Source organism: Lonchura striata, chromosome 1 (assembly GCF_046129695.1).
Source record: "Lonchura striata isolate bLonStr1 chromosome 1, bLonStr1.mat, whole genome shotgun sequence".
Lineage (NCBI taxonomy): Eukaryota > Metazoa > Chordata > Aves > Passeriformes > Estrildidae > Lonchura > Lonchura striata.
Genome location: NC_134603.1, coordinates 16,802,657 through 16,821,419, shown reverse-complemented (window position 1 = coordinate 16,821,419; position 18,763 = coordinate 16,802,657). Strand labels below are relative to the sequence as shown.

At 32.8% G+C, this 18,763-nt stretch overlaps 1 protein-coding gene across 2 annotated transcripts in view; it reads right to left on the bottom strand.

Annotated features, from left to right (window-relative positions):
- CSMD3 (CUB and Sushi multiple domains 3) overlaps positions 1–18,763 on the bottom strand; it is a 581,291-nt gene that overhangs the window by 251,379 nt on the left and 311,149 nt on the right. For both annotated transcript variants that reach the window (XM_077782368.1, XM_021546425.3), the window contains exons 14-16: positions 9,157–9,339; positions 7,691–8,017; positions 1,138–1,332 (exon numbers count right to left, since the gene is read on the bottom strand). In XM_077782368.1, the coding sequence (XP_077638494.1) occupies positions 1,138–1,332; positions 7,691–8,017; positions 9,157–9,339 (705 nt within the window). The remainder of the gene's footprint in view (positions 1–1,137; positions 1,333–7,690; positions 8,018–9,156; positions 9,340–18,763) is intronic.

Below are 18,763 nucleotides of genomic sequence, written 5' to 3'. Positions count from 1 at the left end.
AGCAGTCACATTCCTAGGCAGTATGTGGAGCTTATGCCTTTGACTTGATATATATGACAATAAAATTATGAAGTATATGTAGAGCTTATATCAACCACCTCTGTTTTACAGACAAATGTGTACACAGTCAATAAAATTTCTGACAGACCAAATTAAATTGTTAATTTAAAAATAATTTAATTTGCCTTCTGATTTTATTATAAATTTTAAAATATATCTAATTCTACAGCTGATATAAACCCTCTAATTCAAATATACCTGTGTCTCAAACTTTAGGATTCCAATATATCTTCCACTCAGAGTCTCAGACACCTGTGGATTATATTGTCATTGTGCATAGACTGACACTTAAAAATATTCCCAGTAATTTAATATTTTAATGTAACATTGAAAATACAACCTCATATTTTATTAGCAATGTTGTACAGATCCATAAGCCTTATAATAAAGAAAAGGTATTATGGCCTATTTTGTCTAATGAAACTGACACACCTTATTTATATGAAACAATAATCATTCATTACAGAAAGCAAACATGGATGCAAAGCGTATCATTAGCAGTTGCACTAGTGTATTAAAATTGTTCAAATTTTGTCATGAATGCAGTTACATGGTGAAAATAAGAACTAAACTGTTATTTAAAGTAAAAGCTAACAAACCAGAGATTATATTATCATTGATTAATTGTTTTTAATCATTACAAAGAGGTTAATTAATTTTCCCCTTTTAGGCACAAAGTTCCTAGAATATAGACAAGTAATGAAGCAAAGATTATATTTTAGTGTCAATTAGTATAAACAAGTCAAAGGAAATATGCATAACACTGTGGTTTTAGGTTGCTATGCATGGAAATACTTAATTTCTATAAATATAAAAATCAATTTCTAAGAGAGTCTTCCCCAGCCTAGAGTCCCTGTGGATAGAAGAAACACAAGTACTGCAACAGAGAGCTAAAACATCCTAAATAGTTTTAAATACCATAGCCAAACACCCAAAAGAGATCAACATCTTCATTCTAATCTAATACTGTATCAGCAATCGCAGAAGCTTTGTGCTATTCATTTGCAAAAATCTCAACTTCCTTTGGTGAAAATTTGAAATGCATTCTGCTGATTTAGAAAGAAATATTATACATACCTCCACACTTAGGAATAGGTCCACTCCACATTACTTTTCCATCCACTAGCATACAAGTAATTGTTTCAGTTCCTTGTGTTTTAATAAATCCTTCTTCACATATAACTGAAATTGAGCTCCCCAGCTGAAAGTTATCGCCAAAACGCCGAGCATTGATTGGCACTCCAGGATCTGGGCACTCATTATGTCCAAATGCTTTTTAAGAGGAAAAAAAGAAAAGTGGTAGAGGCATAGAACTCTTGTAAGGAAGATAACTTTTTTTAAGATTTTGTTCGCTAGTAAGAACAAACAATTTATATTAGGAAACTGAAGGGAAAAACAAGAAACAAGAACTTGCTCAACAGCAGAAAATGCAAAAGAGTATAAATAATTGTTTAAAATATGAAGTTATACCAGCATGGATCTCAGCTTGGACAGCTTGTTGCTGGCAGATTTCAGTGATGGTTAAATTCTCCTTTTCCAACAACACTCATCCTATTTAATGTTAAAATGGGACAGAATGTTCCTTCAGAAGGGCAGGGCAAGCATCTATGTATGATACAAAAACTTTAACTCATCTTTTGTACATGCAATTCACCATCACATCATTTGAGCGATGCTGACCTTCATGGGCTTGAACCTACCATAGTTAATTTGTTTCCTGTTTTGAGAGCTGGCGAACAGTGAAAAAAAAAGGGTTATGTTGGCCAAAGAAAGAAAACTTGAAACGTTGAACATTTCAAGTATAGGCCTGGATAAACTGAAAGAAAAAAAAATTTCCCTGTATACATGTAGATCTATGACAAAGACACTTCATGTCTTTTACTACAGAATATACCTTACTTTTGGAGAAGAAAGACCATGTTCCTAACAGATATTACCAAAGTAATATTTATAGCATTATCATTAAATGATATGTAGTAGTTAGTTATTGTATTTTGTTTTATTGATGAATAATAGTACACATACATCTTATATTTCTTAAAATGTAGATTTTTCAATGAGAACAAATATCCACCTTCCTTATATATGATGACTGCAAATTGTATCTTCATAAATATGTTTACATGTGGAGACATCAAAGCGACTAAGTCCTTAAAATTTTTAATTTTTCCCCTTATAATTTTACTAATGTGTCTGCTAGACAAAACATATACAAATCCCCTAATGAATTTTTTTTAAAAAGTAATATCTCAATAAGTTAGTAAAAAGATTTCTCAGATGTTCCATTACAGAGGCATTTTAAATTATAATAACTGACAAGAGAATGCATTTATTTATCGACATTTTGACTTGGGCAATAGCATGTATATTGGGAATGGAAATAGTGTTTTCATTGAATAATAGTCTACCATTAAAGATTGCATTAAAAGTGATGAAATCTCATACTTTTCCAGAGGAGTTACAAAAACTTTTCCAATTCTTTGTTCACAGTCATCACTTTTAGGGAAAGCATTGATTGTGTGTTTTTCTTACTACTTTCAGACAACCCAGAGATAGATTTTCAATATTGTTATTTATAAATATAGATAGCTGTTGACTCCAGGTTTATCTTGCTTGTGTGTGACACCAGTTTATTAAGGTTGAAAAATCAATTCATTGCTCTATATTTCAGCTCAGGAAATGCTGCCACTGCTGCTCCTAGGTGGAAAATTTTACTACGTAGAATGACTTTGGGAGGCAAGATAGTGAAAGACAATCTGTCCCACCACCAGTAGTCACTTGTAGCTTAGCCTGGCTACAGTTGTATTATTCAATGAACCAAATTCCATCTGCTGATGCTGCTAAAAAGCTTAATGGTGGATCTGTAATATTAAATACTAGACTTAGAATGAAAAGGAAAAGAACACATGGGTATATAATTAATTAATATTTTACTTATTATCAGCAAATCAGGAAACCACAGAAAAGTTCCTTATGAACAAGTAAAGAGGAGATACAGTTTTTCTGGCATTTATCTTCATCAACTGCTATGACCGTACAGGTATATGAAGCAATGTCTGGAAAAATGTCAGGAAATATAATCACAGATCAGGGCAATGGTGATATTTCACTGTTAACTCAGAAGACTAAAATATGCATTTTACATTAAAAAACAACAACAAACAGAAGGGAAAGAATCTAGCTAATCACAACTCATCACAGCTTTGAAAGGTCTTTTCAAATAGGATTAGAAAGGAGTGGTCCACTGGTGCAGTTAATTGTTTTGGTGGTTTGCCCCACTAAGAGTTTCAGCTGATAAGTGTAGAACACTTTCAGATGAACATATCAGAGAAAAAACAAAAGTTAAAGGAATAAAAAATAACAACAATATATTTCATACTAAAAACTATTGTGAAAGACGATTTAAAGCTGTGTAAATAAGTGCAGCTTTTTCAGAACCATCACGTAAACTCCTACTTATTTCTAGTACACTACACTCTGAAGATTTCTAGCTTGTGAAGTTCTGAGACTTGTACTAGTCTTAACAGGAATGATAGCCAGGAAAAACGTGCTGTGAGAACATACTTGAACACAGCAATAAACCTCACTACATCACTTTTTAGTTATAAACACATAATCTGGGATTGTCCACTGACTGAAATGTCTTGGAGTAATTAGGCTGATATCAGAGGTCTATAGTTTAAACTTCATCAGGATGCTATGTAATTCATAATGTTTTTGCTAACAGAATTAAACAGCTGTAATAAAAACAGTAACAAAAAATATATATATAATAAGAAACAGATGGTCATTCAAGCTTATTCAAAGATTTTTGCCCAGCACTTCCTATACCCCACTCACTGAGGAACAGCTCAAAGAAGTCCACAGCAAGCATAAATCAAGCAATCTAGAAGATGCTTTCTACCTCAAAATACTCATCCACCTCAGCTCAAAGGAAGGTTAGCATGAGTCTGGTTTTTGGAGGACCTAGCAATTTTTGAATTTCCTTTGAATTAACTCCTTTGTCATGAGAGGTGATTATGCATTATCTGTCACATGGCTTCAGTCATCACACTGCATTTTGCCTGTTCTAACTTAAGCTAGGAAATATATACTGAAGCAAAGAGACTATATAAATTTATTTCTTGTAATGTATGTGATTATATTCAATATTATGTCTAGCTCTTTTCTCCATAATTAAACAAAGATATACACAAAGTGGGAAGCATTCATAAAGGAGTCACAAATATGATAAAAGGCTCATACTTTCCCTTGAACTGAGTAGTTCAATGCATATAGCTTATTACTGGTAGGATTAGAGGATGTCTGACTTTATAAATATCTTCACAGGTATGAGAAATATCATTAACAGCTCTTGTATTTGGGATATAAAGGGGAAACAAGGAATCAGGTGTGAGTATGCATTTCCATAGCAACTTAAACCAATACAGTTTTAGGTTGCTATGTCCCTTTGTTCTGCTGCACCTAGTAAAACACTTTTCTGCCTCCTTATCCAACCAGAAAATCACAGCCTTTCAGTTCCTATTCCTTTGCTTATTGGAAGATTCTCTGTAGCATCCATTTTCAAGTAACATATTTCTATAATATAGTCCCAAAATTTAACTAAGTAGGAAATCCTTGTTAGACTTAGTGTAATAACTCAAAAATGACACACTTGAAATCTAATTTTTACTTAATTCCAACAAAATTTAGATTTATGTGAGATTTTACTGGGAGAGGAATTATCTGAGACCACACATGTTTCTGGAATAAAAAAAAAGGCATTAAAATAGTTTCAGAGAAATACCATTAAATAATTAGATTATGTAAAATTCAGTTTTATTCTCCATTCTACGCCTCAAAAACATTAATGAAGGTATTTACATTACTAGCCTACATCCTTATTAGAAAAGATTGATCAAGACATACTGTTTCTGTGATATACTGTTTTTACTCTTGAAAGGAGTAAAAAGAGACTGATAGCTTTGGAATATATCAACTGGAGTATTAGCAGAAAACAGATATTTTTAATTAACTTTGGGCTTACAAATGCTAAGACAGACTGAATTTCTATTCACTCATTTTTTATCATCTCTTTTGGTCTTTATTTAATATGGAAAGATTACTTCTGTAATTTATCAGATTGCAGCTGTCTTTACTGAAGAAATAGTAGGGAGATTATTTGGAGGTATTGTTTCTTTAAGTATTCTAGCTACAGAGTATAGCAAACACATGCACAAACACACCCATGAAAGCAAATAAAAACATAAATGCGTTAAATTCTTTTCAGAGTTAATTAGTTTCAATATACAACAGGTAAAAGCTAATATTGGATTGTTGCTTCTTTTTACAATTAAAATTGTACCACTTGATACTATTGGTGTATAATTTAAATGACATGATCAAACTACTATGTGCCCAAAGAAGTCTGCATATTTTTTAAAGAAGCAGAATTTGTCTGATAACTAACATGTCTGTGTCACTGAATTGTTAGATCTGAAGTATTGAGAGTATTTAATGAATTAGTTCATTTCAAAATATGAATGAAGCATAAGGAGCACTCACTCCATGCTAATCTTCTCCATCTTTCATTTTCATTATAAAGTCTACACATCTGACCTATATTTAGTTATAGTTGTGTGAAATGGGATGACTTGAGAAAATACAATTATACACAGCTCTAATTTTTATCCTAGAAGACTACCTTAGATCCTCCAATAATTGATTTTGGTTTTCATAGCACAAGATTTAGGCTTGACAGCACTGAGCAAACTACAATGAAACTTTAAAGTAAAGAGAACCGTTATAAATGTCAAAAGGACATGAGACAAAAGAAAATAAAGATCAGATGTTAAAACTTTTGTAAAGAAATATGGATTCAGTATCTCATGTTCCTTATAGCTGATTTCATATTTCAATAGCTCTGAATAACCCCCTACCTTCCAATATTTAGTTACAGTATGGAGATATGTAGCTACAAGTCAAAGGTTAGTTTGCAAGGATGACTGTCCCTATAAAAAGCAGTAAGAAGATACCACGTTCTTCATGCTTACATTCTATATTTGTAACAAATGATCTGAGGAGGAATCAGAGGGCTGAGAGCATAAATACAAGACAATATCAGAAAAATAATGTTTACAAAACAATCTGGTGTCAGTTTATCTCTTTCCTACCCAGAGATAGGAAATGTTTAATGTAGATCTTAATAAATAATTCTCTGAAAGACTGACAACCTAAACCAAAACAAAAACAAAAAGAGAAAAAAAGATGGAGAGGTGAAAGATGATGTGAGAAAAATAAACAGCCACAGGGGAATTAAGTCCTTGAATTTTTATGAAAATAATATTAACTGTTAACATTTGTTTGAGAAAAATGTGAAGTCTGGGTCTCAGAATTACCAACCTCACTTAATCTCTCATTTTCTTATTGATTTAAGGGTTAGTTTAGGCTTTTTAAGAGTAAAAAACCCTAACAACAAAGTATTTTTTCATACAGTCCACAGTAACACAGGGAGGGAGATATGCTCCCCTTCAAATCATGTTGTTGTATATTCTCTTACATCTCAAGCAAGCCTCTGGAATTATATATATGCTGAGATGTCATGGAGAAAGACAGGAATGGGACTAATTACACATGACATCACATTTTGTATTTATTGTATTTTGCTTATTTTATCTATCTGTTGGCATGGAAAACTCTGCTATCCCTACCACCAGAAAGAAAGAAAGAAAAAGAAAGAAATCCAAATATCTAGATGTGAGGGGACTGATGAGGTGGAGAAGCTCTGGTTGGAGGGTACCCCCTACTAGATGCTCTTTTTTTCCTATCACACTTTATACATAGCAGCAAGTCTAATACTTCAGGATTCTGCTGGAGTGACAAAATTTAATTTTGCATAAGCTCCCAGGAATGCTTCACAGCGTATCTTGCTGGGATTATATCCTGTCTGGATTTTAGTGTGGAATAAATACCAAATTACTTGCTATCATTGCAAGGTAGGCAGTTCTTCATATGTGTTTCAGAAGAAATGTAACAGTTTTGGCAGCAAAAAGATTAATAAATGCTAATGGTAGTTAGTGTTTGAGAGTATATTTGATATCACCTTCAATTAGTATTATGTGGTCAGTAAGTAAGGTAGGTAAAACAGCAAAAAAAAAAAAAAAAAAGACATGTCTATTGTGGTTTGACTGATCAAAGAGCTCCTATGGCTACTCACTGAACTGCAGTGGCTAGGAGCTAGCAAAGACTGCAGCCATCAGCTCCAGGATATTACATACATTCACAGCTGAACATATGATTTTTCAAGAACAGTTTTGTACAGGCAGTGGTGGTGATAAATATTATGTGGCATTGCACTGTCAGAAAATTTAGTAAAGTCCTGTTTTACAATTTGGAACTAGCCTGATTGTCAGCCTGCCAAACACTCCTATCACAATGATCTCTAAAGCAATAAATGAGAACAATATATGTATTTTCAGCCCTAGCACAGTATTTGAACAATAATCCAGACATCTATATTAGGAATTTTTAGGTATATAAAATTTACTTGAAGATGTATTAACATAGAATAATTTTTAAATACTTAAGCTTATCTCCTAGACTGTATGTTGAAAACAAAACCACACACACACAAAAAACTACAATTACTCACTGTTATAAGTGATGTTAAATCCACGTCCTGACATGGAATGGTCAGCTTGAAATTCCAGACGCAAAATATGACCATTACTGGTAAGATGGGAAGGAACTTCAGCACCAGTAAACGTTCCAATTATGGGGGAATCTACAGAGTCGCCATCTTTAACTGCAAGGAAGTCAAACTGAGATTCCAAGTCAAAGTCATTAAAGGAGAGATGAATTCGACTCCCAGGGTCTGAAATTATTGTCCAGATACAGTTTAAATTATTCCCATATCCCTCTGGATAATCAGGTGAAAGAACTGTTCCCATCGGTGCAGTGAAATTGGAAAGACAAGGAACTGCCAAAAAATGGAGAGATAAATTAGACAATGGAATAAAACACTTCAATTTTAGTGCTAAGTTTTTTGTAAGAAATCTTAAAACTTGGTGAGTACTTCAACTGAATAATCCATTATTTGTGGTGATATGTGAATCTGGAAAGAAGGTTGTTTTTTCAATCTTCATATTTCCTTCCTCTCAATAAAAATACCTCTCAAGTAGACCCCACAAGAAATAAAGAATGTATTTGTTTCATTGGAAATCCATGGCAGTCCTTACAATTTACCCTTGATAACAATCACTTGGCACCACTTATTTTCTCTTGTAGGGAACTGCTTAGATGAGCAGACCTCCCACTAAGCACATTAAAGGGGCAGAAAGTCAATAGTGCCCTTATCATTTGTTGTTCACACAGAGGCTCAAGAAATTAAGAAACCTCAAAGAGACATGATGTTTTGTTGTTATCAGGATAACAAATTATATTCAATAAATTCAGCTGAGCCATATTAAACTGAGTTGCAGAGATGAAAGCAACTGATTGCATCCTGAATATATTTGATCCATACTGTTTAGTGGAAAACTTAAGAAAGGTGCTGCCACAAATAAATATCACAACATTGTAAATACCTGTGCTATATAATACAACTTATGCTATATAATGCAAAAGTTTTACTTATGCTGTATAATGCAACTGGAAGAGAGCTATAAATATTTATGATAATTTAAGTGCTAATAGGTATTTATATAAAATACATGGGGGAAATGTAAATAATTTTAACACTCAATTTTAATTCAGCAATTTCTAATCTGTGGAAATATATAAATTTATAAGGCTAGCTATCAAAATTTTATCATACAAAATTTACATAATAAAATCAACAGAATCCTACCCAAAAAAGCCAATAACAAACTACTTCATCAAATCACACAAAGAGATTTTTTTTAAGAGTTAGTATGAGAAAAAAATGTTTTAGCAGTTTTAGAACCTATTCCTTGGGCATGTACATCAGGCAAACCTGCAAAGAAAAAGTAAATTCATCCTGTCACGAGAGTTAATAGCATTTTACTAACTCCAAAATCAATCACACAAATAATTACCTATAAGTAAATCTTATCAAAATGCGTTAAAAATAATAAGAAGAAAATATTTGATACATACAAATACAGATTGGTATGTTTGCAGACCACTGGTTGTTTTCTTGGCAAATGATAGATTTCTCTCCAATTAATTCAAATCCAAACTGACACTCAAACCTTAAAACATCACGATTAGAAAATCCGTCCCCTTCTCTAATACCATACAATGGTGTTCCAGGATCCCCACAGCTTTCTTTTTCAATTTCTGTTGAAATAAATAAGGAATTTATTTATAGAAGAATAAAGCAAACTTGCTGCATGCATATGCTGACATGTAGAAAATTCTAAGTAAATTAAAATCATCTACATAAGAACAGCTGTCAAAATGCACCACTGAGTGTGATTCTATACCCCAGGTTCTTAGGGAGGAAATTTTGCTTAGGAATCTCACCAGGAGGAATGAGTGAGTGGTTGTGTTGGGCTTAGTTATTGGCTACAGTTAAACCACTAGAAGGGATTAGAAAAATCAAAATTCTTTGTGTTTATAAAATACTTGAAAATAAAAGGATATGAGGAAAAGTATTTCTACCCTATTTTATTTCATAAAATTTTAAATCATTGAGTAAAAGTAATATCATTGAGTAAAATTCTGCTAGTAGAACATGAACTCTTAAAAGTAGAGACAGAGACCAGCTCCCCAATGTGTAAGAACCATCCATGTTGTAATACAGTTCAAATTGAGATGACAATGACACAGAATATAAGGCAGTGGATGCACCAAATGAATTGTCCATAATAAAAATGAGGATAGGCATAAATATACAATTTTTATACACATACATTATGTAAACTTATGCACAAAATAATTTATCTATAGTCAAATAACATTTTACCTCAGTAGCCTTAACTGCAAGGAATCTGAATGATTACTATTTCTACAAATATTTGAGCTATGATATTCTCTCAAGCTGCATCCTGTTTTGAACTTTCATTGGTTACAGGCATGGAAGAATCTTCTAAAAATGTACAAGTAATGACAGCAACAATATCTCTGTCCCATAATTTGATGTTTTCTCTTTAACGGACTTGAAGTTTTTTCTCTTTTTCTCACATTTCCATATATGATAGTTTGAATAAAAGGAAAAAAACAGAATAGCAAGTGTTTTGATTATAACTCAAACAATTTTTCTAGGGTAATATTTTCAGCAGCATACACTTGATTTCTCAAAGCTTTCAGATATTAACGTTCTAAATACAATTAAAATGTGACACAAAACAAATAAAGAATATTCCATTTTAATGAAAGACTGAAAAAGAGTTGAAGATTATTAAAAAAAAAAACTTCACACAGTTTTGAAAGGCCTGATTATTCTGTCTAGATAAAGAAAACAATAACAAAAAGAAAGCCATTGAATAAAAAGCACAAAAAAACATGATCACTTCTTTTTGTTTATTTGTATTTTTTCCAAAGAGTTCTAGGAAAGGATTGATATAATTCATTATTATAAAAGGATAAAACCAGGTTCAATTTATCATGAGATCACAGATGTCAAAAAAAAAAAAAACAAGTTCAGCTTTCCTGAGGAAACAACATAAGCTATCCCAAAGAACACACAAACTCATTCCTCTGTTTTCAATTTTCATGGGACTGTTAATATCAAACCTAAAGAACTGCTCATTTTTGCAACTGCAAAAGAAATATAAAGTTTTTCTAGGCTGTCCTGGTAGATGAATACTATCTTAAGTATCTAAGTAATTTCATATTTCATTTGGGAAAATAAATACATTCTATAATAAATGTATTTTATAAATTAGTTCTCCAGAAAGTGATTACATCATGTAACTTACTGTAGTTTTCTCAAACAATATATACTGAGCAGTAAATGTACTTATACATACTTCAATTTAGTCTCTTTTGGGGCTTCTATTCTGATGTAGCTGGGCAAGAGATTCCATGCATTTTTCTCAAATTTGAAAAGATTTGTAACTCACCAAAACTATCCCTTTTAGGACTTAAAGAAACTGGTTTTGCATTCAAAAAATCATTAGGCAGAGTACATCCATAGCCTTATGCTGAATTTGCTTTCATAAACAAAGTTGAACAAAATGTTGTATGAATAATGGTTTTAAATTAATTAAACCATGCCTAAACCCCATTTTTATTTATTTAAATGTATAGTAAATATTTCCTTAATTACTTTTAAAACTTTCCTGGATACATTGCTTGCAACACTTTTATACACTTTCTAAATTTTTTATTAACATCAGTTCATCTCTGAATTTGAAACAGACTATTTCAGTCATTACTTAGTTTTTCATGGGAGCAGAAATTATTTGATTTGATTTTATGTTTTGTTTGGGGTTTTGTTGCTGTTTAGTTGTTTGTTTTTTTAATTGAAGTGTAAATACTTAGATTTCTTTAGAGAATGTCAATAAACTTTCTTTAAAACAGAGAGGAAAAAGCCAAGCTTAATTCTGGGCCTTTGTCAGATAATCCTATTTAAATAGTATGATTTTAGGAAAGTGTATTAATATTTATTTAAATACATATTTATTTTAATTCACTAAGGAGTAAATTAAAATCACACTTTTTACTGCTAGTTCTACCACTTATGTTTCAGCTTCCCTGCACTACATATTTTGTTTCAAAAATTCCTAAGAAGTTAGGTGTAGCAGTGTGTGGCTACAGTGATGATCATGATCCAGGGAGGCCACAAGGCAACAGGGAGGATAGATGGGGAAGGCTCCACAGTTAGGTTCAGAGCCTGACAGAGCCTCTTCTTGAAAAACTCATACTAGTCCCTCATTGTAAATAATTCATTCATGATAAATAGAAATAATTTGCTGTAGTTTTACGATTAGCAGAAAAACACTAAATTTTCAGACAACTTAATTATTAATGCCATAATTAAAACATAAAATCTCTACAACTATAAAATTGGAAATTTCAGTGTGAGGCACCAAATAGTGAAGAGAAAGAGAAGGTATATGGCTACTCTTCCGGAATATAACTTGAATGCCTATCAATAAAACTGCATGTAAGAGTCCACTGCTTAGTGTATTTGTTGGACTAAAATATTAGTAATTATCATGCTCTCTTTCATGTAACACAGATGTAAAAAAAGGTGCAATTCCCAGCAGAAATTGTTATAGAGTATACTTTAATTTAGAAACACTATTTCTGTAGTATATTAGTGTAAGGATTTGGAATATGTTTATTATATATATCAGCTATCTTGAAGAGTCTAAAGTAAATTTGTTGGTTAAGCACATTTTCATATTTTATTTTACATTTTGGTTACATTGTAGTGTTACATATTGGTTTTTGTCTCTTTTATTATTCATTCTGCTTCTTGATATTTGTGCTTCATTTTAGCTACAAAGAGATAGCTATGATGGATATTTGTTTCCTGTGATAACTACCACTGTGATACAAAAGATAAATATTACTATTTGTGCCTAAGGAAAAAAAAAAACACCTTATGCTAATATTATTTCTGGTAAATAGTCCTTTTTTTCTTTTGTAGCCTTATAAAAAGGGAAGATAACCTCTACTCATAAAGAAAATTTATTAAATGTGTTAACAATGAATCAGGCGTATTATTTTGTGTTTTAAGTTTTTTGAAATAGAAGAGAAAATAAATTTTTGTTTTCAGAAATTATTTCACAAAGAAGATCATTAACAGTAAAAGGAAGGCTGATTTCTGGTGATGTTAGAAAGTCATCTTTTTATTAAAAGATAAACTCCTGTTGAAACTATTTAGGATACTAAGTTTGAAAAAAGCAATTGTCCTAAAAATATCTATACAGTTAGCAGTTTCACAGCACTGAATTAAGTTAATAATTGCCAAAGTATTCTAACAAGAAATATCTAGAAAACATATCAGGTTATGGGAAAAGTAAAAAAATAATATAAAGAAAGTTAAAATAACCATTTCCTTTCATTTTAAATTATCCTTACACTACTTTTGTATATCTCATTGAAAGATTTTATAGATTTCTAACTAGTGATGTACTGAAGGGAGAGCCCCAGGCTACAATAGCCCCTAGTACAGGAAGATAGGAATGTTTTTTTTCTCTTACCCCTCTTTTTTGTATGAAGGACAAGCCCGTTTTGGAGGTGACTAAAGGGGGCCTTGGGGAAAATAAATAGTCACTTACTACACAAATGCATTTTGACAGAAATGCACTGGAGTTAGGGTTTGAAGAGATAACTTGTCTATCTTTCTGTCCCTGTAACTCAAGAATAAATAAAATATAAGAATGTGATTCCTATAATTAAAACAAATTTGAAAGAAAGGAGATCACTAGTGCACACTGGAAAAGTGCAATACTTGCTATCACTTCAGCAGAGATTAAAAATCTGTAGTCATTCAGGGGAACGCCAAGCAAGACCAAACATTCTTAACTTTAACAACATCTCAGAATAATGCTCATTATTTGTTTTACTAACTGCATCAAAGGAAATATGACACACAACTAGATTTGTTTAGTCATTAGTAAAAGAGCATTTGCATTCATTATATTGTATTTTTTGAAACAAAGAATACTGGATGAACTAAATACTAGCATGTGAAAAGAAATTTCAAGTATGTGATTCAAAACAGATAAAACTTGCTGTTTGATATTTGAATTCTTTATGCAAAAGCTACAGGCATTCACCACCATATATTGACACACTGACATTTTGCAAGATAATGCGTTAAAAATTTATGTAATCTCACTTTGAAATACCATGGTATGTACAATTTATATACACATTACTGAATACATATATCTAACTTAGTTGTGAAATTGTTGTGCTTATGTTCCCAATGCAGGATTTTCTTTTACAAAAATTTAGAAAAATATACCATTGTATATTTCACAGAATCACAGACTAGGTGAGGCTGAAAGGGAGCACAGTGAGTCATCTGGTCCAACCTCCCTGCTCAAGCAAGGTCATCCCAGACATGTTGCCCAGGATTGTGTCCAGGCAGTTCTTGAATATCTCAAATAAGGAAAGCAATTTGTGTATCTTTTGCTTGCAAAGGCCAAGGGACCAGTGTTAGTATAATCATCTTCAGGTTTGCGTGACAAGGTTTTGATAGTGGAAGGACTGTGCCCATGAAAGGGACCCATGGTAAAGCACATTGGAAGGAACTGCAGCCTGTGGGAAGAGCCCATGTTGGAGAAGTTTGTGGAAAACTGCCCCCCCATGGGAGGAACCTCGTGCTGGAGCAGAGGAAAAGTATGAGGAGTCCTTCCCCATGAAGAGGAAGCAACAGCAGAGACAGCGGGTGATGAACTAACCAGTCCCCATTTCCTGCTCTCCTGTGCCACTGAGAGGAAGAGAGAGAATTCTGGAATAAAGTTAAGACCAAGAAGAAGGGAGGAGTTGGGAGGGGGAGCACGAGGAAAGTGTTTAAATTTAAGTTCTTTATTTCTCATTATCCTACTCTGATTTTGTTTGGCATGGCAGCAAATTAAATTGATTTCTCCAAGTCAAGACTGTTTTGCATCCCATGGTGACTGGTAACTCTGGTCTTATCTTGATCCATAAACCTTTTGTTATATTTAATCTCCCCCATCCTGCTGAGGAGCAGAGTGATAGAGCCACTTTGGTGGGCACCTGACATTCAGAGAGAATCAATCATCTATATTATCCTGAAAATTCAAACTTAAATATTAAGAAGAAAAGACACAGAAAAAGAAGAAATTGGAAAAATAGAAGCTAATAACTTATGAATTAAGAACATATACATTTATCAGTGTAAATCAGGGTAATAAAGAATGCAAATTACACCGTGTGTCTTCATAGTATGTATAATCAAACAAAATCTTAAAGATACATAGCAGACAAACAGTTTGGGACCAATTTCAGCAATCTTATATGATTCTTAACCAATTTACATGATAATAGATTGGAGATTGGTTACATTTATTTGTAATAGGATTTAGGAGTCTGTAAAGAAACAGAAATCTGAATCACCTAACAATCCTTTTCCTAAATATTACAATATTTGTATGTATCTTCAAATAAAAGAGATAGTTTTTTGTATTACCTATTACTGTTAAAGTGTAAGTACTTTTATAAACAAAGGATGGAAGTTCATTTGTGAGAAAATAAAATGTCGATTTTCATGTGATTTTCAGTTGTATTTTAAAGGTTATCAATACCCTTACTTCCTTCTAATGATCAGATTTTGATCAGATTTTGATCAGATTCCATGTCTTGGGAAATCCAGATATATAAAAAATTTTTTTTCCCCTTAACCGCTATTTTTACCTAGAACAGCTAGTGTGATTTTCTCACCCTCTTTCTGACCAGAAATAGTTTTTATATTTATTTCATATTTATTTCTTTTCTTTCCTTGTTTTTCTAAAATATAAGAAAGAATAATCTTTCATAATCTGTAGTGGGGCTATTTTATTAGCAATTGGCAAGTGTAAAGATAGGGAATGAATCTTGCATTGTTTTTAAACACAAGCAGAATGGAATGATGCCCATAGACAAACTATAAGAAAATTCCATCTGTGCCTGACTACTCCAGGTGAGACACCCATTACAGTGTTTTCAGCACCTTCTCTGTGTTCCTGGGTTCCTCTACAGAAGAAACAGGTATGCAAAGGAGGAAAGGAGATGATGAGGAGGATTTAAGCATACAGTCTTTTCCCTATATGAATTCATGAGATGTTTAGTCTATAATGTGTTATACAGAACAGCTATTCAAGGGTATAGAGTCAGTTCTATTCTGTTCAAATTCTACGTGGAGAAAATAAATCTATAAAATAAGAGGTTTTATTTCCCTACTATGTAGGTGTCAATAAATTTCTTTGCCCTTGCTGAATTGTGCCAGTTGTTAGGATACTTCTCATTTCTTGATCATATAAATTGATGAGCCAGAATGTAAACATTTCACAAAGAAAAAAATAGGGATAATTAATTAAAGAAGGATGATTTTTCTAACTACATCATAGGAAGCTCAGATGAAGGTCCTCTGAGAATGAAGTAAGAAAACAATGGCAGACACCGTTAAAAGTAATGTTTTATGTTTATCACAAACACTCAATATTTCTGGTATAAAGAAAACAAGTTACGACCATTCTTCATGACAATAGATTTTTCAGAGGGACGGCAGATATATCTACATGATTTTTATTCCATAATTTAATTTATCTGAACTTCTCTACTACTAGCATAATAGATTTCATAACTACATTCTGTTATATATTTTAGGTACTTATAGATGTTATGGATATACATATTCCTTCTCTTTCTATTCAGGACTGTGTTCCATATCTAAAGTTGAGCTATTTACTAGTCACCCAGAAATAAGTTGGCCTGGCTAATGAATGAGCCCTGTGGGGCTTTAAATAATAACCACCTCAAATAAAATAAGTTACTCTCTTATTTTATGTTTAGAAAATGAACTGTTATGTGGAACATTATCCACACAATTTAACCACACTGTGAGACATCTCATTCATATTAAAAATTAACAAAAACTGGGATATTTCCTAAATTTCTGTTGAAATGCTGTTAAATCATAGTATCTTGTTAAATTCCAGATTTGCTTGCAAAAACAGCTGGTATTTTATCACTTAAAGAATTTCAGTTAAAGTTGTGAGAATTAGCGACCATATTTGTATTTTATCTATGCTGCCTCAAGAGATTTCTGTTACTTTCATAACTATACTGTCCCAAGCCCTGTCAGTTTGGTCTTTCTCCTTCAGTCATATTGAGGTGATACTTGCTTTGTTTCAGTATAATTTTGATGTGAAGATGCATGTCAAGAGAGATATTGTGTTCTGAAACTGCAGTGTGTATATGTATCCTTGCATTCCTGTCTGCCTGTTCAATCCCCTTTGCTTCCCAAACCGTCTAGCTTTTAATCAATCACATCTCTCTTCTTCAGCTAATGTCCCTCTACCATGAACCTAGACAATGGGATGGAAGGAGGCATATTATGTTTGCTTTTATTATGCAGCTACTTCAATCTGGAGCATTGGGGCATAGCAAACTAATTCAGGATGACTTTTCCTCAATGTACATGACTCTAACTGGACCAAAGATGGATCACTGAATAATTTGAAGAACATTTCATGTAACTTTTTAAATGTAAAGTGTAAAATGCAGCCTGACATTCTGGTGTGCTATATCACATAATTAAACCACAAGAAATAGTTTTTTTTTTTTTTAAAGAGAGAAAATATCTATTAATTTCATCAGTTCTCCCTTAGTATAACTTTTAGTAGCAGACAACTACATTATTAGCTTTCCTTATGGAACTACAGACACTAGGCACTCTCAAGGAAGAATAGATGGAAAAGTAATGGTAAGGAATTTTATCTAAGTCTGCAATTGTGGGAACTCAAAATGTCTCTCAGACAGTTTTAGAGGTTCCAGGCCATGGTCAGACGCAGTCTGGACCCCAGCAGGCAGCTGGATTTAGCTGTGATTTCGAGTTTGAACCATGGAATGAATTACCAACTTTGAAGGTGGAACAGGCAGTCACAAAATGCTAGATAGTGTAGTAAATGCAGTCACAAAGTAGAGGGAAATATTTTTTGGTAGTATACAGGGGGGTTTTAGTGCATGTACAGGGGGGTTTTTACTTTGTACATGGGGGTCAGAAGTTCTAAGATGGAGGAAAGTGGGCTGAACCCATCCTTCTTCTTTCTTCTTCCTTACCTCCATGTTCTTGGTGATGTTGGCACTCACAGATTGGTTTAGAATTGAAAAACACTTGGCAGCAACGTAGGTAATAGGTATTGGGGAATAATTGTAAACATGTTATACGTAATATATCTTATAAAAGATAGCAGCAGCCCTGGGCGGGGAGAGAGAAGAAGAAGACACCAGTGAGGGTGTCAGGAGTGTGTGTGCCTCTGCCTGGGCCACTGACCAAAGGGCCACAGCCCGAGAACCTAATCTGTTAGATAACTAGCAATAAATCATCTTGAGACCGAACAAGAAGAGGCTGCGGAGTTTTTCTTTGGGAACACGGGTTGGAGGAGAAGCTTTACCACCACACAAGACCCCAGACCAAACCCTGGGTTCTCATATGCAATCCTTTACATGAACACTTTCAATGTGAATACACCGAATACTCCTTAAACCAGTGGTTACTGCTTGATGTGTCAAAAGGAAAAAAAATGTGAATGGGCAATCACCATATGCAGAAATGTCTGAAGTAATTTTTAAGGTAGCATTAAAATTAAAATCCATTTATTAGCAGTTACAAAAATACTATAATTTCTGTGTCTGAATTATCTTTATTTAAGTGGTAGAAGCCTTTCTTATTTTAAAATGACTGGTTTTCTTCCACAGACTAAATAAAATGTAAGGATGTTGTTAATCCTTACACATCCTAGAGAATGTGTTTCTTTGATGTTTACGAAATATTCTAGGTTATGATAAGAACATGCAATACCATGTTTTAATAATATAAGTAACAGGAATCTCATTTTTGTCATTGATGATTTGACTAAGGCCTTTCACTCCACTTTAGAAAACCTTTAGGAAAATAAAATGTTTCACTGGACTAAATAGCTTCAATTCTCAGTATGCTTTTGAAGAATATATAAATGAAAATGAACTAATTCAAGGAATATTTTTCTGGCAATATGGGAGGCAGCATTATACAGATAATTTTGATCCTTTTGTTATAAATAGTGGTCTTCTTTTCATCTTTAATGGTAAATGT